This window comes from Podarcis filfolensis, assembly GCF_964270895.1.
Source record: "Podarcis filfolensis genome assembly, chromosome: 10".
Lineage (NCBI taxonomy): Eukaryota > Metazoa > Chordata > Lepidosauria > Squamata > Lacertidae > Podarcis > Podarcis filfolensis.
Window position 1 is genome coordinate 74,708,651 of NC_139612.1, and position 23,371 is coordinate 74,732,021.

The 23,371-nt window shown below is 54.5% G+C and overlaps 2 protein-coding genes across 11 annotated transcripts in view; one reads left to right on the plus strand and one right to left on the minus strand.

Annotated features, from left to right (window-relative positions):
* Positions 1-6,731, minus strand: part of PPP6R2 (protein phosphatase 6 regulatory subunit 2) — a 1,004,265-nt gene extending 997,534 nt beyond the window's left edge. For 2 of the 5 annotated variants that reach the window (XR_014538744.1, XM_083572623.1), the window contains exon 1: positions 6,565-6,728. The gene's annotated coding sequence lies outside the window, so the exon portion shown is untranslated. Of the gene's footprint in view, positions 1-5,990; positions 6,301-6,564 lie in introns of those variants that run through there. The other 3 variants (XR_014538743.1, XM_083572622.1, XM_083572624.1) reach the window with 3 other exon arrangements.
* A 242-nt stretch (positions 6,732-6,973) lies between these two features.
* DENND6B (DENN domain containing 6B) lies at positions 6,974-22,437 on the plus strand. 6 transcript variants are annotated; one of them, XM_083572774.1, is made up of 20 exons: positions 6,974-7,170; positions 8,441-8,479; positions 8,587-8,629; positions 9,975-10,087; positions 10,801-10,881; positions 11,683-11,788; positions 12,238-12,317; positions 12,878-12,940; positions 13,667-13,722; positions 14,523-14,645; positions 14,870-14,965; positions 15,056-15,150; positions 15,798-15,863; positions 16,155-16,219; positions 16,360-16,449; positions 16,831-16,884; positions 17,200-17,309; positions 18,965-19,067; positions 20,044-20,118; positions 21,690-22,437. In XM_083572774.1, exons 1-20 carry the CDS (start codon positions 6,997-6,999, stop codon positions 21,810-21,812), a joined length of 1,755 nt encoding a protein of 584 aa, XP_083428900.1. In that variant the 5' UTR covers positions 6,974-6,996; the 3' UTR covers positions 21,813-22,437. The 6 variants fall into 6 exon arrangements, with proteins under 6 accessions (XP_083428900.1, XP_083428897.1, XP_083428901.1 ...); XM_083572771.1 differs by having other exon boundaries at positions 6,980-7,170; positions 15,798-16,219; XM_083572775.1 differs by lacking the exon at positions 14,523-14,645 and having other exon boundaries at positions 6,980-7,170.
* The last annotated feature ends 934 nt before the right edge of the window (positions 22,438-23,371 follow it).

Here is a 23,371-nt window from a genome sequence, read left to right on the forward strand (position 1 = left end):
AGGCTGCCAGCCTCAGGATCCCTCTAACCCCCAGGATGCTGTGCTGCTTGCTTGCGAGGAGACAAGAAGCCTGCATCCTCAGGCAGACAGATTTGTATTTTCCTTCATGCACGCCCTTGCTTTCCCCTTTTGCTCTCTCAAGCCTTATTCTCAACGAACTACAGTGGTACCTCAAGTTACAAACGCCCCAGGTTACAAACACCCCAGGTTACAAACTCTGCTAACCTGGAAGAGTTACCTCGAGTTGAGAACTTTGCCCCAGGATGAGAACGGAAATCGTGTTCCGGTGGCGCAGCAGCAGTAAGAGGCCCCATTAGCGAAAGCACGCCTCTAGTTAAGAACAGTTTCAGGTTAAGAACGGACCTCCGGAACGAATTAAGTTCGTAACTAGAGGTACCACTGTACAGGGTTAAGAACTTAATTCGTTCCAGAGGTCCGTTCTTAACCTGAAACTGTTCTTAACCTGAGGTCCCACTTTTGCTAATGGGGCCTCCTGCCGCCGCCGCACGATTTCTTTTCTCATCCTGAAGCAAAGTTCTTAACCTGAGGTACTATTTCTGGGTTAGCGGAGTCTGTAACCTCAAGCGTCTGTAACCCGAGATACTACTGTACCAGCCTAAGGACTGGTCAAGGTCCTCAAGGTCAGGAGGAAAGCGAGGGCTGGGGTCAGGAGTCTCTTGCTCGGAGATGGGGGCCACTTCTGTCCCCAGGGAGGGAGGGAGGGGTGGGTGGGGCTTCCTCTCAAGGGAAACTTGGACATGACTCAGAACGGCATCTCAATGGCTCACCTCACAGCACTGAAATGCAGGAATATGACCTCTCCCTGTCAGCTGGACGCAGCACCACCAACACCTTCCAAGTCCTTGGTCACAGCCATAGGCTGTGAGCAGCACTAGTGAGTAGAATAAATGTGCAAAATTCATAAAAATAAACTAGAGATTAGGAGCCCTGTATAGCATCTGTATAGCATCTGCATTACCTGATGCCATTATGCACCAAAACAATCAGATGCCATTAAAACTGGGGGGTGGGGGAGAGGCTGTGACCACACACTTAAGACGCAAAAACATGACACTAGTGTTCGAAATTAACTGGGCGCCAGTCGGTTTTTGCGACTCTGAAGCACCACCTAGAGACCAAGTTGAGATTTGAAGTTGTGTGGTTTGCGACTGATAGGACTGACTGTTCCCTTTCAGGAAGGCCTCTGATGCGCAGAGGGGGGAAACATTTCCCCATTTTTGTACGATTTCCATAAATAAGCAAACAGCTCTTTCGTATGGGGAGGGGAGCTGGAGCTGGTTTTCACCCCTCCCCTTTGTTTGCAAGCAAACAAACCAGCTGCAAAGTTAATGGATTGCTTCTCTCTTGGGGGGGGAGCAGGGGGGCTGGCTAATTACTAAAAGGCTTATAATGGTGATCTTGCTTCTCGAAAGTGAAACAGCTCTAGCAGTAAAGCAGTGCCTCTTTTCTTGCTTTGCCTTTCATTTCTTCACAAAATAATTATTTTCGCTGGCTGGTTTGGTAGAATAAAGGTTTGTCTCCTTTATTTGGATTCTGCTACATCATTTTTTTCCTAGGAATGCAGATTGAGCATGGGGGTGGGAGAGCAGACTGGAAATTATGACCAAAAAAAGAGTTTTTTGCATGGTGGGGGGTTCCCTTCCTGTTTAGCTACCCATTCTGAAGTTTGATTTTGTGTATCTAATGGCATGTTTAGTATGGAGGGAGGAGTGTAAGTAGAATAAATATTCTTATCTCTTGCAATAGATAAGAAAACCTAGGGCTGCCACACATCCAAGCAATAATGCCTTCAAAAATGGCGTCTGGGCAGAATTTCATAAAAGCAGCTAAAATGTCTGGGGTAACTCTGTGTATAGCAGCCCATATCAGTAGGGTTGTGGTTTTTTTTTGCAAAAAACCCCCAAAACTCAACAACTTTTGTGTCCTGATCTTCACTTTTTGAAATATGGCAACCCTAAGAAAGCCATTCTGGTCTCGTTCTTGGGGACAGTGAGTGAGATTTTCTGGGTGTTGCTTGCTTTTTGAACCCAAGTCTGCAGCATGAGACAAAGTGTTTTCTAGCTGTTCCTGGAGATGAGTTAGCAAAGTTTGCTGATGACACCAAGTTGTTCAGGGTGGTTTTTAACTAAAAGAGGCTGTGAAGCACTCCAAAAGGATCTCTCCAAATTGGGTGAATGAGCCTTAAAATGATAAATAGGATGCAGCGTTAAGAAGCGTAAGGGGATGCATGCATGCAGGGGCAAAATATCCTAGCATTACATAGATGCTGCTGAGGTGTGAGCTGGTGGTGGCTGACCAAGAAGGGCCTTGGGCTTCGCTTCCCCTGTGGGTCCAGGCACTGGCAGAAGGGAATCCTCAGAGGCTCCTTTTCAGTTGGGGGCAGTATTAGAAACTGGGACAGAAAAGTGCCATTTGGCGATCAGTTATACATCTGAGCTTCTAACACTGGCCAAACCCTGTGCGAGAGTCAGCAGCAGATGAATGGAACGGAAGTTACAACAGAGAAAGTTAGGAAAGAGGAAGAACAGATGGGAGGCAAGGGAGCCCTTGCAGATGTAGAGCGGAAGGAGGGCTGGCTGGAGAGGGGGAAGAGAGGGAAGGAAAAGAAACTTCAATGCTTAAACAGGAAATGGGAGAAAAGAGAAACATCGTGTTCAATATTCCCATTAGAGTTGGATTGCTGTGGGCTGACACTGGTTGGACACTCAGCACCAGTTCTGGTAGGGGACAGGACCACCACCTTTTGTGCTCCGACAATCCCTAGGCAACTGCAAATTGGATCCCATTAAAACCATCCTGGCTAGTGGCTGTCACTACATATTGCAAGATGGAGACAAACTGTCCATCCCTTTTCTCTACCCCATGCGCTGATTTATGCACAAGTATTCAGAGGCAATGGATGCCACTAGCAGTGGAGACAGCCAGCATGGCTAGGAGCCATGGATAGCCTTGTTCTCCTTCCAGAATCCTCTCTTAAAGCCATCCAAGTTGCTGCTCATCATGGCATCTTCTGGGAGCAAATTCCCCAGTTTCACTATGCATTGCGTGAAGAACTTTATTTTGCCTGTCCTCAATCTTCCCATTCAGCTTTGTGGGAGGCCCCAGTTTATCCACATGCATAATTTTACACACCTCTATCATCAGTAATTTATTAATTTCCTTCTGCACCATCGTCTCAAGCCAACGTACAATAAAAACAGCAAAATACAGATAGTAACAGATACTAGTAGCAGCAGATACATCTGAAGCATGAATAAAGCACTACAAGATAGCCACTCCTGGTAAAGGCCCATTCATCGAGCTGGGATAGTATACCAGGACAGAAATGTCTTCATTTCAATTGTTTCCAGAAAATGCAGACAGCAGGCACCTGTCAGATCACAGCAAGAATGCTATTCCACAGAACAGGGGCTCTGCTCCGAGTTATTGCAGAGGACTTTTGAGATTTTTGGAACTTGCAGGAGAATCTTTCCTACAGGCCACAGCAACCTACTGGGTGCATAAGACAAAGGATGGCTCCTCGGGCAACCTGGTCCTGAGATGCACAGGGTCTTCTATGTTAGCCCAACACCTTGATTTTGGCCCAGTGCCAAGCCAGGTGTTCTTTGCTGGCAGTCGTTTTCCCTCTCAGGAAAGCCTGCTACATTCTGAACCAGCTTCAGCCTCCAAACCAACCCCAAGGGCAGCCCCACAGAGCGCATTGCGGTAATCAAACCACGAGGTTGCCAATGTACCAACAAATGTGGTTAAGCTACCCTGGTCCAAGAACGTCCACAGCTGTCTTACCAACCAAGGCCAGAAAAACGCCCTCCTAGCTGCCAGAACATGTGCACCTCCAGCAAGAGAGCGGGATCCATGAACAGTCCAACTGCGCACTTGCTGCTTCTGGGACAGCATGACCCCATCCAGGACAAGCAACTGCAGACTTCCAAACCGCGGGAACGATTCGCCCACAGAGCGCCCCCATGCCAGGCTTCAGGCACAGCTTATTAGCCCTCATCCAGCCCACCTACTCAGCCATTCCCAATTCAGATGTTACAGAGAAACAGCATTGGGTATCATTACAAACTTACGCCACCTTGCTCCAAAACTCCTAATGACCACTCTCAATTCCTTCCTGCAGATGTTAAACAGCACTGGAGACCGTCTAGGGCCATGCGGCATCCCACAGCTCAAAAGCCAAAGGGCTAAGGAGCACTCAGTCCATGCAACCTGATGGCCAATGGTATCAAAAGAACAACAGGATCACACTCGGCTCCCCAGTACCTCTCCTGAGGGGGCAACCTCTAGGTCACTGGCCATCATTGCCTCTTGTGGGAGTGAGTTCCAGAGTTTAACTATATGCTGCCTGATTAAGCATTTTCTTTTATCTTTTGATTATCTATTTACTTATTAAATTTTTAAACCACCTTTCATGTGAATATTACAGGGTGGTTCGCAACAAAAAAATACAAACCAAGAACACAAAACTCATTACAAAACAAAAACAGACCAATAACCAGCCCCCTCACAAACCAATTTAAAAGGACACAGAATGTTAATCAGCCAAAGGCCTGGTTGAATTGAAACGTTTTTACCTGGCACCTAAAGATATTGTAATGAAGGCACCAAGTGAGCCTCTCCGAGGGGAGCATGTCCAGACTCTTCCAATTATTTAGCTTTATTGGATGTCCAGGATGATAGAATCAAAGAGTTGGTAGGAACCAAGAGGATCATCTAGTCTAACCCCCTGCAATGCAGGAATCTTTCGCCTGCGGTTCAGAGTCTGATGTGGGGCTCAAACCCATAACTCTGAGCTATCCTATCCACTTTCTCCACATCATGCGTGGGTTCATGAACTTCCACAGCCTCTTACATCTGTAGGGCAAGTCCTAGGTTTACCAGGACTACCTCTGATGAAGGTGAGCCTTCTCACAGATGCCTACATCCCAAGTCGTCCAGGGCTTCGTCCATCCAACGCAGGCCCCCTCGGCAGCCAAAGCAGGTGCTGTGTCCCTGAGGTGCCAGGCAGCCCTCACAGCAGCAGAATCCGGTACTGGCCACATCAAACCAAGCACCCTGACCACCTCCCATGGGTGCCCTATGCACAGAGCCCAAGGCTGAACTGGGAGGTGAGAAGTACCCAGGGGGGATCTAGGGGAAAACAACCGGTTCAGTCGCACTGGGCGTGGAGTTTCTGGGGCTCTGGATTTTGGGACCACTGGCAGTGGCGTAGCGTGGGGGGTGCAGGGGGGGCCGGCCGCACCGGGCGCAACATCTGGGGTTAGGGCAAATCCACGGGTTAGGGGGCGCAAATCCATGGGTTAGGGGGCGCAAATTACTTGCCTTGCCCCGGGTGCTGACAACCCACGCTACGCCACTGACCACTGGAACTGGAGACTGGCAGAGCATGTAGAACCATGACTCCGCTGCCCTGGTTCAGTAACAGCTCCGGCTGGCAAAGTGGCCATAGCGGGGGGCGGGCGGGAAGAGAGATGCTCCTAGCCACAGAAGCTGCCTGGACCTCGAAGGGCAAAGGTGGGTTGAGGAACAACCGCCACCCCCCCAGGCCATGCAACTGCCCCTTTGAAGGCATCAGAGCCTCATCCGGAGCAGGCCAGGGACCAAGTTCCTGGGCAGGGGAAGCCCTCCCTCGCCCCTCCATCTTCCGGGCATCCTGCTTCCTGGCCCCCCAGCTGCCTCCAAGCCCCGATCCTGCACTGACACACCTCCACCTGCTTCCTACAGGAAGCGGGGATGCAGTCTTCTTCTTCTTTTTTAAAGATTCTTTATTACAGAACAATTTACACAGAACATAAACACAACGAAAAACAACATAAACAAACCACAGACACTGACTAGCTCCCCCTCATTTGACATTACATACCCTTTAACTTCTGATTCACTTCACTGTGCCTTTCATACCTTACTAGTCTATACGCACTTCATTTTTATTATTCTTTTCAGTTAGATATCAGGAAAAAAATTACTTTATAATTTCCTTCAGCTTCAAGATTCAATCCAAGCCTGTCAGGAGATTTGCGTTATTGTTGTTGTTTGGTTTTTTAAGATATTCTCTGAACACTGTCCTAGCTTTCCTAAATTTCTGATCAGAAATTTAGGAACTTCTTCTCCCTGGGGACGCAGCCTGGCTCGCGGCCGCCCGCCCGCCCCCTGCAGCCCCACAGCCAGGAGAAGCAGGCCCGGGAGGTCCTTCTCCGGAGGGGGCCCGGCAGGCGGGAGCCCCCGGCGCAGCTGGCAGGGCCCGGCCCTTCCCCAGAAGCAGCAGCCCGGGGTCCCGGGAGCTGCCGGAGGCTGGACACCCCACCGCCACCAGCCCAGCCCGGGGCGCTGATGTCGCCGCCGGCTCTGCGGGGCTCGGGAGGCCGAAGGGGAGCGGGCGGGGGGGAGGCGGAGCTCTTCCCCGGGACGCGCAGCCGGAGAGCCGCTCGGTGGCGCCTCCAGGCCCAGGCGCAGTCTACCTGAGGGGGGGGAGGAGGCCCCCGCCAGGCGGGGAGGCGGTCGCGGACGAGGCCGCTCTCCCGCCCTCCCTGGAGGCCTTACCTGGGGCGGGGGCGGGGGGTGTCCCGGGCGCCTCCTGGGCCGGCCGGCCTCCCTCTCTCTCCCTCGGCCGGGACGGGCTTCTTCGCGGCCTCCCCTCAGCTCCAAAATGGCGGCGCCGAGAGCGAGCGCGGGAGGGGGAGGGGCCAGCCGCGCCTGCGCACAACCACCCAGGCCCCAGGAGGCGGAGGACCCGGCCGGCCTCGGGGTGGGGGGGGCGCGGGAGAAAGCGGGACCCGCCGCCTCCCCCTCCTCCCGAGAACGAGGACTTTCTGCCGCCGCCGCCGCGGCGCCCCCGTCCCCCGTCCCCGCTCTCTCGCTCTCTCCCCGGCCTGCAGGGGGCGCTGGAGGGCTCGGGCGACTCTCTGGGCCCGCCGCGCTCGGTGGCGGAAGGGGCGGGGCCTCCTCGCAGGGCCCGCTTCCGGCGCCGCGGCCATGGAGGCTCCGGGCGGGCTGGAGGCGCTGCGCTGCCGCCGCCGCCTCTCCTCTCCGGGCGCCGGGAGTCCCTCCGCCGGCGGCGGCTCGGCGCTGCCCTGGGGGCGCCTGTCGGCCTGGCTGGAGTGCGTGTGCGCCGTCACCTTCGACCTGGAGCTGGGCCAGGCCGTGGAGGTGGGTCAGGCGCCCCCAGGAGCGCAGGCATGGAGGAGGCCCGGGAGGCGCCTTCCGTTCTCCGCCGGTTCCTTCGGGGCCACTGGTTAGGGGCTGAGTCGGGCGCCCCCTTTGCCCACTTCTTCTGTTGGGTGGGGCACCCTGAGGGAACATAATAAAAATAAAATTATTTATTCGCCACTCGGCTGGCTGGGTTTCCCCAGCCACTCTGGGCCGCTTCCAACAAAAGGTTAAAAATACATTAAAACACCAGTCATTAAAAAGCTTCCGTGTACAGGGCTGCCTTCAGGTGTCTTCTAAACGTCAGATAGCTGCTTATCTCTTCGACATCTGATGGGAGGGCATTCCACAGGGCAGGCGCCAACACCGAAAAGGCCCTCTGCCTGCCTTCCTGTAACCTCACTTCTCGGGAGGAAGACTTCTGTGTACAGACTGAATGATGGGGGTGGAGACGCTCCTTCAGGTATACTGGCCAAGGCCATTTGGAGCTTTAAAGGTCAGCACCAACACTTGAATGGCAAGGAGGGAACCGCCAGAAGGCCCTCGGCGCTGGACCTCAGCGTCCGGGCAGAATGATGGGGCTGGAGATGCTCCTTCAGGTATACAGGACCGAGGCCGTTTAGGGCTTTAAAGGTCAGCACCAACACTTTTAATTGTGCTCGGAAACGTACTGGGAGCCAATGCAGATCTCTCAGAACCGGTGTTATGTGGTCCTGGCGGCCACTCCCAGTCCCCAGTCTGGCTGCCGCATTCTGGATTAATTGCGGTTTCTGGGTCACCTTCAAAGGTAGCCCCACGTAGAGCGCATTGCAGTAGTCCAAGCGGGAGATGACTAGAGCATGCACCACTCTGGCAAGACAATCTGCGGGCAGGTAGACAGCTGCCCTGGACACAGAATTGACCTGCGCCTCCATGGACAGCTCCACCAAGTAGCTGTAGCCGTTGCTTTTTGGGTCAGGGCTCCCCTGGTTTGTGGCGACGCCGAGCCGTGTGCCTCCTTTGCCCCCTTCTTCTGGTGGGTGGGGCACCCTGAGGGAAGAGGTTCCTTTTGACATCTCACCCAGCCCAGCCCAGGCTGCATCCAGGGGCCCTGGAGCTCAGAGCAGGTGCAGACATGAACCTCTGGAGCCTCAAGTGTTTCTGTGGCACAAGCCAGAGGTCTCCAGCACCCCTCCAAATGCTGCAAGGAAACTGAGGCAGCTCTTGCTGGGAGGGGCTGGGCTCTGGCACCTGCCGGGTCCAACCACTGAGAGTTTCTCCTTTTTTGCAGCTGGTGTATCCCCCTGACTACACCTTGACGGAAAAAGAGGTGAGAGGGCCCCGGCCCCACTGCTGCTGCCCTGGCCCCAAAGCCTGTGGGGTAGGGAGTGGGGGGAGGAGCTGCTCTTCACACCCTCTTCGCTTCCTGTGTTCCAGAAAACAAGCATCTGCTACCTATCCTTCCCCGACTCTTACTCAGGTAAGTGGGTTTGGCACAGGGTCAGGACAGAGTCAAGTAGGGAGGCAATACAGCCATTGAACCGCCGGCTGATTTGATCTGCTTTGCTACTTGTATTGTGTTTTTTTGTTTTTTTTAAAATAATATTTATTAAAGTTTCAAAAAAAATACAAAAATAAGAAAAAACAAAAAATACAAAATACAGAAAAAGTAAAAACAGTTAAAAAGAAATCCATCTTTCCATAACTTATATTTCATTTACTTATTTCCTTGACCTCCTCGCACCTCCCTTTTTTGTATTCTAGTTAAATTGATTGTTTCAGCAAGTCCTTTCCATTCTTGTATTTATCTTATTAATTTATCTTAATATATTGTAACTTTACATTCTGACCTGTTAACAATCCATTCTTCCTTAACCCTATATAGCATTACTGCAAAAACCACATTACTTCATTCCAACATCCTTTTAACATTCCTTAATTTTACAATGTTTCTGTAGATAGTCTTTAAATTTCTTCCAATCTTCTTCTACCGACTCTTCTCCCTGGTCTCGGATTCTGCCAGTCATTTCCGCCAGTTCCATATAGTCCATCACTTTCATCTCCCATTCTTCCCGGGTGGGTAGCTCTTGTGTCTTCCAATACTTCGCTATAAGTATTCTTGCTGCTGTTGTTGCATACATAAAAAAAGTTCTATCCTTCTTTGGTACCAATTGGCCAACCATGCCCAGGAGAAAGGCCTCTGGTCCAAATTGTATGCCTCCATTATTTGATAATAATGAAGCCAATCTCGCCCTTTGTTTTTTAGTTTTTCAAAGCTCTGCAATTTTAATTTATCTCCCTCTTGTTCCAAAATTTCCCAATATTTCGGCCATTTAGCCTCCATATTGAGTTTTTTCTGAGCCTTCGCTTCCATGCTACTTGTATTGTGTTTTTACAACAACGTCAGGTTCTAGGTGGTTGAGGCAGTGGCTCAACAGAGACCAACTTTTCGATGGACTTTCTAAAATGCCCCACACGGATTCCTGGAAAAAGGCAGAGTCTTAACTGGTAGCATTTAATCTGTGTCCTCAGTCACTTCAGAATTGTTAGGGAAGGAGTTGCAAACAGTGGTGTAAAAGGTAGAGGTCCTGTCCCCAATCAGGATTAGTGCTGTCCATCCAACCTGGGTACTGCCCACAGCAACCCAGCTCTCAGGTGGGGCAGGGGAGTCCTCTGCCTCTGGACATTCATTCCAGCTTGCGTGGGGGCCTGCGGTCACCCTGGACGACGGCTTCAGGGATGTTGATTTTTGAGGAGGGCAGAATCCTCTTGAATCCATTGTCTCAGCTGCTCTGTCTCTCCTGCCCTGTCTCTGTCCATCCCAGGCAGCCTCGGAGACACCCAGTTCAGCTTTCGCTTCCGTCAGTCTGGGGGGCAGCGAAATGCATTGTATGGGGATGACTTTGAATATAACAGGGAAGCTGCTGTATCATTACAGGTCAGTTGTGATATTTTCAGGGTTAAAAGCAAAGGGGTTGAGATGCTTGGCTTTGGTCTGGTTTTTTTCTCCAGGACATTTAGATTTTTAGAAATGGAAACTATTATCGTTATTACTTGTCGTTTAGTACAAAAAAATTAACTTAAAACAACTTTTCTCTGAGGGGAGAGCCTTTCCCTCCACGGGTTCCTGTGATGCGCAAGCCAAGCTGTGTCTGGATGGCGCACCCTGTGCCCCTCCTGGAGGACTTGGGGGGGCCGCTGGCAGCTCATCTGCGCCATGATGGCATGTGCCAGGCGGATTGGTGATGGCATGTGCCAGGCGGATTGATGTGAGGGTGGCAAGTTCCTGCTGAATGGAAAGCAGTCTCTAGAGCAGGGGTCAGCAGCTTTTTTCAGCCATGGGCCGGTTCACTGTCCCTCAGACCCTGTGGGGGGCCAGACTATATTTTGGAGAGAGAAAAATGAATGAATTCCTATGCCCCACAAATAATCCAGAAATGCATTTTAAATAAAAGCACACATTCTACTCGTGTAAAAACACGTGGATTCCCAGATTGAGAAGGCGACTGGGTTGCATCCTTCCCCCGAGCCTTAGGTTGCCTGCCCCTGCTCTAGAAGGTTGTAGCCGTGGGGATGTCCCTGCAAGCAGGCACTGGAGCTGAAAGTGATTGTGGGGGGTCGTTCACAGACACTTCTGCTTCCCCAACCCAGAGAGACCCTGCACACTACTTTGGCTATGTGTTCTTCCGGCAAGTCAAGGACAGCTCTGTGAAGAGAGGCTACTTCCAGAAGGTGAGCCAAGCCTGGCTGCTCGGGAGCCTCTGACCCAATGAGCCTTTTCCTTTGTACAAAGCTGGAGTCGCTCCTTGCCAGTGAGGCTCTGGCAGAAGGGCGGGGAGGAGCTGGAGGGGGCCCAAGGAAGGGCAGCTACGCCAGGGGCCTCAAAAGCTGGGGGGGGTGGCAGAGCTGCTTGTTTTCCCTGCTCCACAGAAGCTTCTTTGGAATTAGGGTGCTGGGCAAGAAGAGAACCAAGCAGATTTGACCCACTGGCCTGAAACGATGGGCAGAGCACATGAAGGGGGCTGTGGGGAGCGAGACAAGATGGAAAAGGAAGAGGGGGACAGGTTCTCTTGCAGCCCTTCCTGCATCTTTCCGAGAGTCGTGGCTGCCAGACAGTGTAGGAGCTGGGTGTGGAGAGAGCGGCTGAATGGGGCACAGCTGTGGGCAGCCTGAGGAAGTGCCACCCGCCTTGGGCTGCCCATAAAAAGCGAGTTTAGAGGGAGAGACGAGGGAGATGTTTGCTGTTTCTGAGAACTCTTCTCTCTGTGGGTGAGCAAAGAGCTTGTTTGGACAATGGCTGGGTGAGAACCCAGAGGCTGAGAGGGAGGAACATGATTTGGTATTGATGTATAGATATCGGGAATATTGAATTAACTTAACTTTTTTGTACACAACTATGTTCTTATAATATTTTATGTAAGTTATCTGCTGTTGCTTCAGTTTTCTGTACGCTGCTTAGAGGTATTTTTGTTCTATTAAGTGGTATAGAAATGCAGCCATCCATCCATCCATCCGTCTCTCTCTCTCCTCCAGTCTCTTGTCCTGGTGTCTCGCCTCCCCTACGTCAACCTCTTCCAGGCCTTGCTGCAGCTCATAGCCCCAGAATACTTTGACAAGCTGGACCCGTGCCTGGAGGCAGGTGAGGAGGGACTGGTTACCCCTAGGGCCGGGCCTGACGATGGCAGGCAACACCATTTCCCAACCTGGCGCCCTCCAGGTGTTTTGAACTACAACTCCCAGCCGGCCCAGGGGACGGGAAGCAATAGGGCACCAGGTTGGCCAAGGCTGCCGGGAACCCGTGCAGAGGTGGCCCTTTTGCCTGTCCTGAATCTCCTGCCGGCCAGTTTCGCAGGGTGACCTGCTGCTCACCCCACCCCAAGAGGAAGCCCTTCTGTTTTCTCTCCAAGGCGCCCCACTGCCTGAGCCTCTCATCTCCCCAGGAGAGATGGCTGCCGCCGTGTTGGCCTTTCCCCTCCTCCCCCAGGATGGGGGGCAAATCAGCTGACACGATGGAGGTCCTGTGGTGGCCACCGCATTTGGGGTGGGGGAGTCCAGGGCCGCCTCCTAAACCGGCCTTGCCTCTTCCAGTGTGCAGCGAGATTGACCAGTGGCCGCCTCCTGTGCCTGGCCAGACCCTCAATCTCCCAGTGATGGGCGTCGTCATTCAGGTAATAATAATAATAATAATAGTATTTATATCGCGCCCTCCCCAGCCGAAGCCGGGCTCAGAGCGGCTAACAACAATAAAAGTAACACAGCATTCTAAAATCAATTCATTTTAAAATCAATTCAGAATCAAATTCATGGCAACCATTGGGCTAGAGTTCTGTGAGGGTTACCAAAGGAGGGGGTCAGGCTGTGCCTTGGCCAAAGGCCTGGCAGAACAGCTCCGTCTTGCAGGCCCTGCGGAAAGATGTCAAGTTCCACAGGGCCCTGGTCTCTTGGGACAGAGCGTTCCACCAGATTGGGGCCACGGCCAAAAAAGCCCTGGCTCTGGTTGAGGCCAGCCTAACTTCTCTGTGGCGCGGGACCTCCAAGATGTTTTTGTTTGAAGACTGTACGGTCCTTCTTCGGACATACCAGGAGAGGGGGTCCCATAGGTACGAGGGTCGTAAGCCGCATAGGGCTTTAAAGGTTAAAACCAGGTACCTGTCGGGGACGGGGTGCAGCGGGGGAGGGGGCTCTGGGGGAGGGGCGCTCACTCTGCCTGTCTCTCTTCACGGCGCAGGTGAGGATTCCCTCTCGTTTGGACAAGCCTGGCTCCAGCCCCGCCAAGCCCCAGAATCAGGAGGTGAGAGCTGCTGGGACTGGGAGGCGGCCGGGGGTTGGGGGGTTGGGGCGGATCCTGCCATGGCCTGTGCTTTTCCCTGTGTTCGACGGTCTCCCTCGGGAAGCTGTGGACTCTTCTTCCTTGGAGGTTTCTAAGCAGAGGTTGGGGGCCACCTGTCAGAGGTGCTTTAGCAACAATTCCTCCATTGCGGGGGGGGGGGGGGCTAGATGTGACATGTGAGAATGGCTGGGGGGCAAGATGCCGTTCTTCAGCTCAGCAGGCCAGAGATGGCCCTTGTGGTTTGGCGTCCGGCTGCCTCCACCAGGGCAGGGGCTTGTTTCTGCATGTAACTGGATCCTGAGCTGCTGTCAGCTGGTCTGTGCCTGGAGTTGCCAGATTGCATCCCTCCAAGGACCTCTAAATGCCACTATATCTGACTTTAAGAAGACACCTGAAGGCAGCCCTGTTTAGGGAAGTTCTTAATGTTTGAAGTTTTATTCTGCTTCTAAATTTCTGTTGGGAGCCACCCAGAGGGGCTGGGGAAACCCAGCCGGATGGGCGGGGTATAAAGAATAAAATTATTGTTAATTGACCCCTCATGCGCTTCCCTCTGGTTGAGCCACATTGCACGGGGGGGGGGTTGTGTTTTTCTGATGCCAACCATGTCTCTCTTGGGATTTGGACTGAGACTTAAAGCTCCATTTGGGTCATCCACTGACTCCCTTCCTCTCCTCCCCCCCCCTTCAGAACCTCTTGCCAGCCCCCCTAGTCCTCCCCAGCATCCACGAACTGGACCTCTTCAGGTGAGAGCACTCTCTTTTTCTGCCCCCTGCTAGAAGGGGCAAGTCTGGGGAGCTGCGGAGGGCACAAGGGGGCGTTCCTGAGTAGCATCTGGTGGGGCAAAGGGGGGCTCTCAGGGGAGCCTGTCTACCCTTTGGCCCAGAGCGGGCACCCCCAAACTCGGCCCTCCAGAGGTTTTGGGGCTACAGTTCCCATCATCCCTGACCACTGGTCCTGGTAGCTAGGGATGATGGGAGTTGTAGTCCGAAAACAGCTGGAGGGCCGCGTTTGGGGGTGCCTGGCCAGGAGCCTCCCCGGGGAGGGGATTTTGCTTCAGTGAAAGGCAGCTTGGATGGCTTTAAAGGGGGGTGGACAAATTCATGGAAGAGAGGAGGGCAATGGGTGGCTCCCAGCCTGCTCAGATGGCGGCAGCCATGGAAACCTCTGGCAGGGAGACCTGCTCCTGCGTGTGGGTTTCCCCATCTGGTTGGCCCCTGTGAGAAGAGGGCGCTGGGCTTCACTTGGGCCTACTCCAGCCTGCTCTTCTGGGGTTTTGAGGAGTTTTTCCTCACCCTGGGGGGCTCCTTTCACCCCCCTTGGAGAATCTAGTGGGGGGAGCCCCAGAGGCTCATGGGGACAGTTTTGCTCTGGGGGCAAAGCAGCCCTTGTCTCTGGGGGGCCTGCCGGCTGGGGGCCTGGAGAGGCTTCGCTGCGCTGCCTTACCCCACTTTCCGAGGCCTGGCGATAGGGGCGAGGGCGCCCCTACCCCACGGCGAGCCTGCCTTGGCCCGGCCCCACCTGCCCCCTCCCGCTCTCTCCGCAGGTGCTTCCAGCCGGTGCTGATCCACCTGCAGGCGCTGTGGGAGCTGCTGCTTCTGGGGGAGCCCCTCGTGGTCATGGCACCTTCGCCTGCTGCCTCCTCAGAGATGGTCCTCGCCCTGACCAGGTGGGGGGGGGCGCTGGGCGTCTGGGCCCAGTTTGCCTGTTGGGGCGGGGGGGGGGATCTCCAGAGTTGCCCCTGGTTAAAAGATCCTCAGAGCCCCTTGCCGAAGGGGGGTGGAGGACGATGGGGACTCCCTATCAGGGCAAGCACCTGTCTGTCCCCCTCGCCAGTTTGGGGGTGCCTGTCGGAGCCTCCTGACAGGGGCTGCCCCCGTCCCTTTCCACCAGCTGCCTGGCCCCCCTGAAGTTCTGCTGCGACTTCCGCCCCTACTTCACCATCCACGACAGCGAGTTCAAGGAGTACACGACGCGGACGCAGGCCCCGTGAGTGTCCTCGGGGGGGAGATGCCGGGGGGAGGGACAGACCGGGGGTTCCTAGCTGAGGACTGACCTCCCCCTTCCCCCCCCCCCCAGGCCAAGTGTTGTCCTAGGCGTCACCAATCCCTTCTTTATCAAGACCCTGCAGCACTGGCCTCATATCCTGCGCCTGGGGGACCTCAAGATGGCTGGTAAGGAGGGGCTCTGGGGCCGCCTGCCTGCGAGGATCCTGGCCCTTGGGAACTGGGGGGGGGAGCATGAGAGGGGGGAGCAGTCCAGGGCTCAGCCAGGGGCACAGAAGCCAGAAAGCCAGCCAGGCTCAGGGACGTGTTGGCTTGCAGCCCCCCACCCTTGGGCCTTGTGTTTTTCCTTTTTTAAAAAAAAACATAATTTTTATTAAAGATTTAAACAAAATGTATTATCCGAAAACATGTCATCCTTAATTTTCTCCCCATTTTCCTCCCTCCTCCCCCACAAAACCCACTCACCCCCGACTTCCCTCAGTTCCAGTCTTTGGTTTCTTTGTGCATGCTGTTCTCTGCATGTTACAAAGTTGTATAGATCCTTAAATTCTTTAGCTGATTATTGTCAATAAAAAAAATTGTGAATGTTTATTCCAAACCTGCCGAGGAGTCCAGTTCGCTTTGTTGCATCTTCAAATACTTTGTAAAGGCTTCCCATTCATCTTTAAAGTCACAGTTATCCTTGTCCCATGGCTTGCATGTCACTTTTGCCAGCTCTGCATAGTCCATCAATTTTTCTTGCCGTGATTCTTTAGTTGGAATTTCTTCAGCCTTCCATCCTTGCGCTATTCGGACGGCCTTGTGTTTCTCCTTAGGGGATTTGCCCAAGCAGGTCAAGGTGAAGAAGCTGGCCAAGCTGAAGACCTTGGACGCCAAGCCGGGTAAGGAGCAAGGCTCTGGCTGTGCCCCCGGGGGCCACAAAGGCCTTGGGGGGCCTTTAGGAGCCCCTTGGTGGCTCCGCTGCTGGTGCCATGTTCGAAAGCCGCTCCTGGATAAGACAGCAGAGCAGAGAAGCTGGCAGGGGCTCCCCCAGCACCTGCCGGGGGGGCGTCCATCAGGGGCCTCTCGCTCACCTGGGAAACACGGGGCTCCATGGCGTTCCCTGCGAAGGACCCCCCCCCCCAGCACACGGCCTCCTGGCCTCACTTCCTTGTGGGGGTCTCTGGCTGCAGGACTTTACACCTCCTACAAGACCTTCTTGCACAAGGACAAGACCCTGATCAAGCAGCTCTTGAAGGTGAGCGGCGGGCGCTGCGGGTGGGGAAGGGCTGGTGGCTTGGAGCCCAGTTCCCCCTTGGGGGTCGGAGCCTTCCGGGAGAGGGGCAGGGAGAGGCCGGGGGCCCCACAAGCGCCATGACCCTTCCTCCCGCCTCACAGGGCATCCACAAGAAGCAGCCCTCCGACGCCCAGAGCGCCCTGCTGCGCCGCCACCTCCTGGAGCTCACGCAGAGTTTCATTATCCCCCTGGTGAGTAGAGGCAGCTGGGGGGGGGGCAGGTGCCACCTCCCTCCGGCCTCGGCCTGCCCAGGGAAATGAGGAGGACGAGGAGCACAGGGGGAAGGCAGCCTTCGACTGACGTGGGCCATGGAGGCGCCTCCCCCTCCCCGTTGCCCCCCCGACTGGCAGCCAGGGCTCTCTCCCCCCGCCCTGTGTGGGGCCTGGGGGCCATGGGGGGCCACTCTCCTGGTCTCTCCCTTTGGAGGTTGCTGTCCTGCTGCCCCTGGGGAGGAGGCTGGCTATTTCAGGCTACCCCCCCCCAGAGCTGCATGATTGTTGGGGGGGGCTCTTCTCGGCAGAGCTGAAAGGGGGTCCTCTGATTTCTCCCTCCTCCCTCCTGGCCTTCCCTAGGAGCACTACATGGCGAGCCTCATGCCGCTACAGAGGGCCATCACCCCCTGGAAGGTACGTGGTTCCCCCGCCCAGCTCAGTTCTGAGCTCTCAGGGCAGCCCTTGCGGCAGTGCCAGGGGGTCTTTGCCCGCTGGGTCACCCACAGGCTCCTCTGGCCTGGCTGCTGTAGGGGCCAGGCATGCAGGGTGCAAGTGGGGCAGCCGGCCGAGCGCATGCTCTGCGGAGCACAGTGGTCTTTGTGGCTGCAGCCCCCTGGCTGGGGGGGGGGGTGTCGCTGGGCTGTGGGAGGAGGTTGAGGCATGCCAAGAGGGAGTGCCCAGTTTGCCATGGGTTCATTCATTACCTCTCTCTCTCTCTCTCGTGCTCAGAACCCCCCTCAGATCCGCCCTTTCCAGCAGGAGGACTTCCTCAAGACCCTGGAGCATGCTGGGCCTCAGCTCACCTGCGTGCTGAAGGGGGACTGGGTGGGCCTGTACAGGTAGGCCTTGGAGGGCTAAACCAGGACGGAGGTGGCTGATCACATACAAACCCCAGTGTTCTTCTCTGTGTGTGGAAAGCTAGGGTGTCAAGGAGCAGAGCAGGCAGGAGCTCTCAGGAACAAGATTTTCAACATCAGGGAGTTTGTCCGATGGGGGAACCTCCTAATTCACGCCAAACATATTTCGAAATAGTACACAGTCTAAAAACAAGGCTGCTTTTTTCCAGAAGGTGTAGGTTAGCTGTTCACCCCTGAATCTGGTGAGAGGCCATTTCCTGGGGACCTTCCTTTCTACAAGCAGGGAAGGGGACATTGTTACTCTTAGCAGAAGGCCCCTCACTCGTCTCATGACCCTAGAGGAAGAGGGCCAGTCTTGTTGGGGGAAGCAGCTGCTGCCTCTTTCTGAGCCTGGCAGTTGGGGTCCACCCAGCTCAGCCTTCACTGGCAGGCAGGAGGTCCTGGCCAGCCCTGCCTGGACCCCCTGGAGATGGAGCCTGGGACCTTCTGCACGCAAGGGAGATGCTCTGCCCCAGAGCTCCAGCCCTGCCCTGGTCGTGCGCCAGAAGAGGGCAGCCGAGGGTCGGAGCGTGCAGGCCCCTTTCAGGAGGGAGAGAGCGAGAGAGGAAAGGAGCTGGCTCTGTCTACATCACTCCGTTTGGGACGTGAAAGGCACATGTCACTCAGAAAATGGAGCTCCCTCTTGCTGTCATCCGTGCTCCTTGGTCCTGAGCTCCAAACCAGCTTGGCAGACGTGGCTCAGGCTGCAGTCCTTGGCCTGATTTCTAGGGAGACGCCCAATGGCTCCCCTGGCTTGGCTCCTTGCAGACCCCTCTATGGGCCGCTTCCCTCCACTGTGTCTCAGCCGCAGATCTCAGCCTCTCTGCCAGGGACCAGATCCTGCCCATCACAAACGGGGCTTGGCCATCCCTCCCTCTCTGGCCCCTGAGGACTGGAAGCCAACCAAGGCCCAGCAGGCCTTGCAGGACCCAGCCTCCTCCTGTCGCTTAAGGACTAGGCAGAGCCTCTGCCTGAAACCCCAGTCCCATCCCCCCCCCCCCCGTGGCCCCCTTGCAGCACCCACCCAGCCCCCTTCTCCCCACTCCCCACAGGCGCTTCTTCCTTTTTTAAAATATTTTTTATTAGGAATTTAAACAAAACATATTACCTTAAAACATATCATCCTTAATTCCCCCCCCCATTTCCTCCCCCCCCCCCGACTTCCCTCAGTTCCAATCTCTGGTTTCTCTATAAATGCTATTCTCTGCATGTTGCAAAATTGTATAGATCCTTAATTTATCTGACTGGTTATTATTAGTAAAAAGTTTGTGAGTGTTTATTCAAAACCTGCCAAGGAGTCCAGTTCACTTTGTTGCATCTTTAAATACTTTGTAAAAGGTTCCCATTCATCTTTGAAGTCACAGTTATCCTTGTCCCACAATTCTGCATAGTCCATCAGTTTCTCTTGCCATAGTTTTTTAGTCGGGGTTTCCTCACTCTTCCATCCTTGTGCTATTAAGACTCTCGCCGCCGTTGTCACATGCATGAAGATATTTTTCAACTTCCTTGGCAAGTCTTTTCCTACAATCCCTAACAAAAATGCTTCAGGTTTTTAAGCAAATGTTAGATGGAACATTTTCTTCAATTCATTGTCCCAGGCGCTTCTTCCGATCCCCGAACTTTGATGGCTGGTACCGCCAGAGGCACCGGGAGATGATGCACAAGTTGGAGGCTCTGCACTTGGAAGCCATCTCGGAGGCGGTGAGTGCAGAATGGGGGGGTGGAGGGAGGCTCCTGCATCAAGGGGCGGCTGCCCACACGTCCCCCTTGCGCTTGGGGCTGCTACGCTTTGGGCAATCTCAGCCCTCAGGGGTTTGCTGCTTTTGCTGCTGCCTGCAAGGTTTTGTGAGGCCCGTGCTTTCCTGGGTGATTCAGCCTCCGACAAGCGGCAGTGGTCCCCCCCCCCGACTGCTGTTTGACCTGGCCAGGTTTCCTGGGGGGAGATCAGAGCTGGGCTTGCGTCACCCTCTTCAGGCAGCAGCAAGGCTGGAAAGGAGCTGGGCATTTCCGTCTATAAGACAAGGCTTTTTTATTAAAAAAATAATGTTTAAAATTGTGGGTCGTCTTAGACACGGATAGTGCATAGAGGGGACGTGGGACGGGTTGCTTCCGTGAGCCGGAGATTTTCAGCGGCTGTTGGGCATGTTATTGCTGGCTGTGGCAAGGGCTGGTGTTGATTGGCTGTCACGGCAGCAATTTGGGGGGCAATTGGCGGCCTCTGTCAGCGAGGGGACAGGCGATAGGTGGCTTCAGCCATGCGTGCAAGTTTTCGCGTAGGTCATGTGGGTGAGCGATTTTCAGCTATTCCTCCTTTAGAAAAAGCTCAACAACTCTGGGCAATCTCCCCCCCCCCCCCAGGATAAAAATGATGAAGAATACGGTATTTCTTCGCAGTCCGCTTGAGGGCTTTGCAGAGTCAAAGCACCTGCTCAGCATTTTGCAAAGAGCCAAGCAGGACACACTTGGGCTCCTTGGGGGGGCGCAAGCACCTTTCCAGCTGAGTTGGGCTCAGGTTTGCCCAGACAGCCCCCCCCCCATGCTTTGCAAGATTCCTAGCAGGTGCGCCAGAAAGTGGCACCAGGATCAGGGCCATTGCCATTGCCCAGCCCTGCTCTGGGGAGGAGGAGGAGGAAGCAAGGAAGTGTCTTCCCAGCTGAGTCGGCTTCTTTTCCCGCAGAACATCCGGTCCTGGGTGAAGGACAAGTCTGAGGTTGAGGTGGTCGACCTGGTCCTGAAGCTCCAGGAGAAGCTGGTAAGCAGAAAGCTCCCAAGCGAGTTGCGCCCGATGGGTGGAAGGTGCCCGGATCGGGACTCTCTCCTCGAGGGAGCAGAGCGGAGCCTGGCTGGCTGGCTGGCCCCTCCGGACGCTGGCCAGGCCTGTTTCAGCCTTGGGAGTCCCCTAAGGAAATCTCAGCGGATGAGAGTCAGGGCTAAACTCCTACAGATCCCTCCGCTGAACTTTTGCATGTGGGCAACAACCAGAGTCCTGAAGGAGGAGGAGACTCTCTTGGGTCGTTGGGCGATGTGTTGGTCCCCGTCTGTGGGGACAGGCAGGCAGGTGGCGCCTGGTGAGCATCCCTGTTGCCAAAGGGAGAGAGGAGCAGCTTCTCTCAAGGTGGCCACTTGGTACGTCAGAAAGAAATGGCGATACAGACGTTTGAAAGGATGTGCTGCTCAGTTCACGGGGCGGCTTCAACCAGTCAGTCACTTTTAATGACCTGATTCTGCCTCTCCCAGTGGACTGGTCTTCAGAATATAAGAGCCTGAGACTGGATCAGGCCACAGGGGCCCATCTCGGCCAGTATCCTGTCCTTACAGTGGGCATCCAGCTGCCCCCCCCCCAAGGGCAAGTCCACAAGGAGGATCTTGGCCCAGGAGCAGCCTTCTCCCCTCCTGCGCTTTCCAGTAAATGGTGCGCAGTGTAGCGTTCCCAAAGCAAAGGAAGGATTAGACTCTGATTAATATAATACACACAGAGGCTTGACCAGCAAGACTCTGGGAGGGGTGCGTGTAATAATCTGTGCCTCCACCCCTTGGCCCAGGTCGTTTTATTCACAAAAGAACTATTTCCACAGCGTTCGTAAGAACCAATCAGATATCCTCTGAGCATTTCAAAAAACCCCACGTGGGACAAAGTTACACTACGAAAGCTAATTTAAGCATGCATACTTCTAGGGTAAATAAAACAACTAAAAAGGAAGAATGGATTCAGCAACGTCCAGAGGTCATAAACAAGCAATAAATGCAGAGGAAGGGTGGCGAGGAGATAGGGATCTTTATCACCCTCCTGTGAAACTATTTCCAGGCCCTAAGATTAACCAAACCAAGGAAGGCTACATCAAAGAAACGGCCTACTATCTTTATGTACTGAGGATGCCTGATGAAGCAACTGGCCTGTGTTTCAGAATGCTTATAGGTGCCTGTCAGACGTAGAGAAATGGGCAGTAGAGGAAATGGCCAGAAATGCAGAGGCTTGTAGGATTTGATCAGAAATTATTGTCAATGAATCGAACACAGTCAACGCCATGCTTTCATAGCTGATGCATATCTGATAATTCCTCATAGTAATCCCATCTGATCCCCACACTCTGGACATGTGCACTCCTACAGCACAGAAGCATTTCTTCCTCTGACTGTGGAGGCCAGAGCTGAGCTCTCAGGGCTAGTCCCCACCCAGAGCCGCCTCCTCCTCCTCCTCCATGAATGGGTCTAATCCTCTTTTGAAGCCCTCTAGGCTGGTGGCCACGGCCGCCTCCTGTGGCAGGGAGTTCCAGAGTTCATCTCTGTGCTGCTTTAACTCTTGCGCCTTTCCTCCCCCGCCAGGTGCGCGCCAGGTGCCATCGCCTCCCCGTGAAGGAGGAGGTTCTGCATCGGGTGGGCCTCTACATCGCCACCATCGTTGGGTCACTCCCTGAGGACCTCCAGGCCGTCCTGGGCCCCCAGTAGAGGCCGCCTGGGCCAGAGGAACCCGACGGCGGGGAGGCAGCCGCCCCCCATCTTGGCAGGCTGGGCCTGGAGTGGGGCGCCCCGTGGGTTCTTGGAGGGGGCCACCCTTCCTTCCCCACAGAAGCTCTTCTGCCTGCAGGACCCTCTCCTTGGCCCAAGGATGGTCTCCTGCCCGTTGCTGCGCCCTCATCTCCCCTGTGCCAGAGAAGGAGAAATGTCTCCCGCCAGGTGGACGGTGGCCCTGACGTGAGGGCAAGTGGCAGCCCCTCCACCCTGCCCCCCAAAACCCCTTCTCCCTCCCCCCCCCCATGTATGTCTGGATGTGCCTGCTGTGCAGTGGCAGTAAATGAATAAGTGTTGGTTGTCAGGATCCTTTGCTGCTGAGCTTTGCCTCGGCCATCTTTATTTATTGCCTTTTTACACCCCCCTTGTCTAAGCCAGAGGTTCCCAATGCGGGGGGTAGTGCCCCCCTTTGGGGGGCAGTGAGATTCCCTGGCGGGGCGCTGGAGGAACAAAGGACCACCAGTCTTTGAAACGCTGGCGTCGCTGGATCCAGTTCACCCGCTTTGTTGAATTAAACTCAGTCGTTTTAACAGGCTTTGGAATAAATGTGCAATTAATTGTTCTTGTTTTGGATTTCATTTGCAAACTGCTCTTCTGAATAAAGCTTTTTATAGGGAAACGGGGGGTGGAAAATGCTGCGAATGGGCTGCGCTGAAGGACAGAAGCGAAGAATGGGCACACAGTCTCACCAGTGCTGCTCCCTCTTCACCTTGCCCCTCGCACCCACAAGTGGGCTGCCATGGGGCCCCCTCCTCTCTGCCAGGCTTTCCAGCATCTGCATGAGGCCACTGGGTGAGATCACCAGGACATGGATGATGCCCCAAACAAGCTCTCCTAAATCGGAAGCGGGGAAGGCAGGAACCCCCTGTGTGAATGTCTGCAGGATGGATGGCGGTCAACGGAAGGAGGTGCTGCTTCAAGGGGGCAGGCGGGTCGAAGAGACCCTTCAGCCGTTCTCAACCTGTGGGTCCCCAGATGTTGTTGGACTACAACTCCCATCATCCCTGACTCTGGCCTTGCTAGCTAGGCGTGATGGGAGTTGTAGTTCAACAACATCTGGGGACCCACAGGTTGAGAAAGGCTGCTCCAGATAAACAGGGAAGAGGCCATGGAGGACTTTGGATTCTGCTCAGAAACGTGCTGGAAACCAGTGGAGATCCTTGAGGTGTTCTATGGACCCGGTAATTCTGCACAAGCTTCCCTTCCAAAGAACAAACTTCCCCGGTAAAACTGTCTAAATATGGAGCGCGCACCTGCCATCCATCGGGATGCGAGTTCACGTCTTCCATCGACGGAGCGAGCAGCACTTGCCGGCTCTTTCCGTTCTGGCCATTGGGGGCGCTGCGGAGCCACGAATTTGACAGCTTCGGATTTATTATTATAATAATAAATTTATTATTTATACCTCGCCCATCTTGGTATAAACGGCGCGCGGGGGGGGGGCTTTTGACAGGTTAAAGGGGAACACAGCGGCAGGCCCTGATGGGAGCAACCCT

Excerpts from the sequence above, each read along its gene's own strand:
- DENND6B (XM_083572771.1), top strand. The coding sequence starts at position 6,997 with ATGGAGGCTCCGGGCGGGCTGGAGGCGCTGCGCTGCCGCCGCCGCCTC. Across the intron at positions 7,171-8,440 it reads AGCTGGGCCAGGCCGTGGAG|CTGGTGTATCCCCCTGACTA; the intron begins GTGGGTCAGGCG and ends CCTTTTTTGCAG. Across the intron at positions 14,646-14,869 it reads ATGGTCCTCGCCCTGACCAG|CTGCCTGGCCCCCCTGAAGT; the intron begins GTGGGGGGGGGC and ends CCTTTCCACCAG.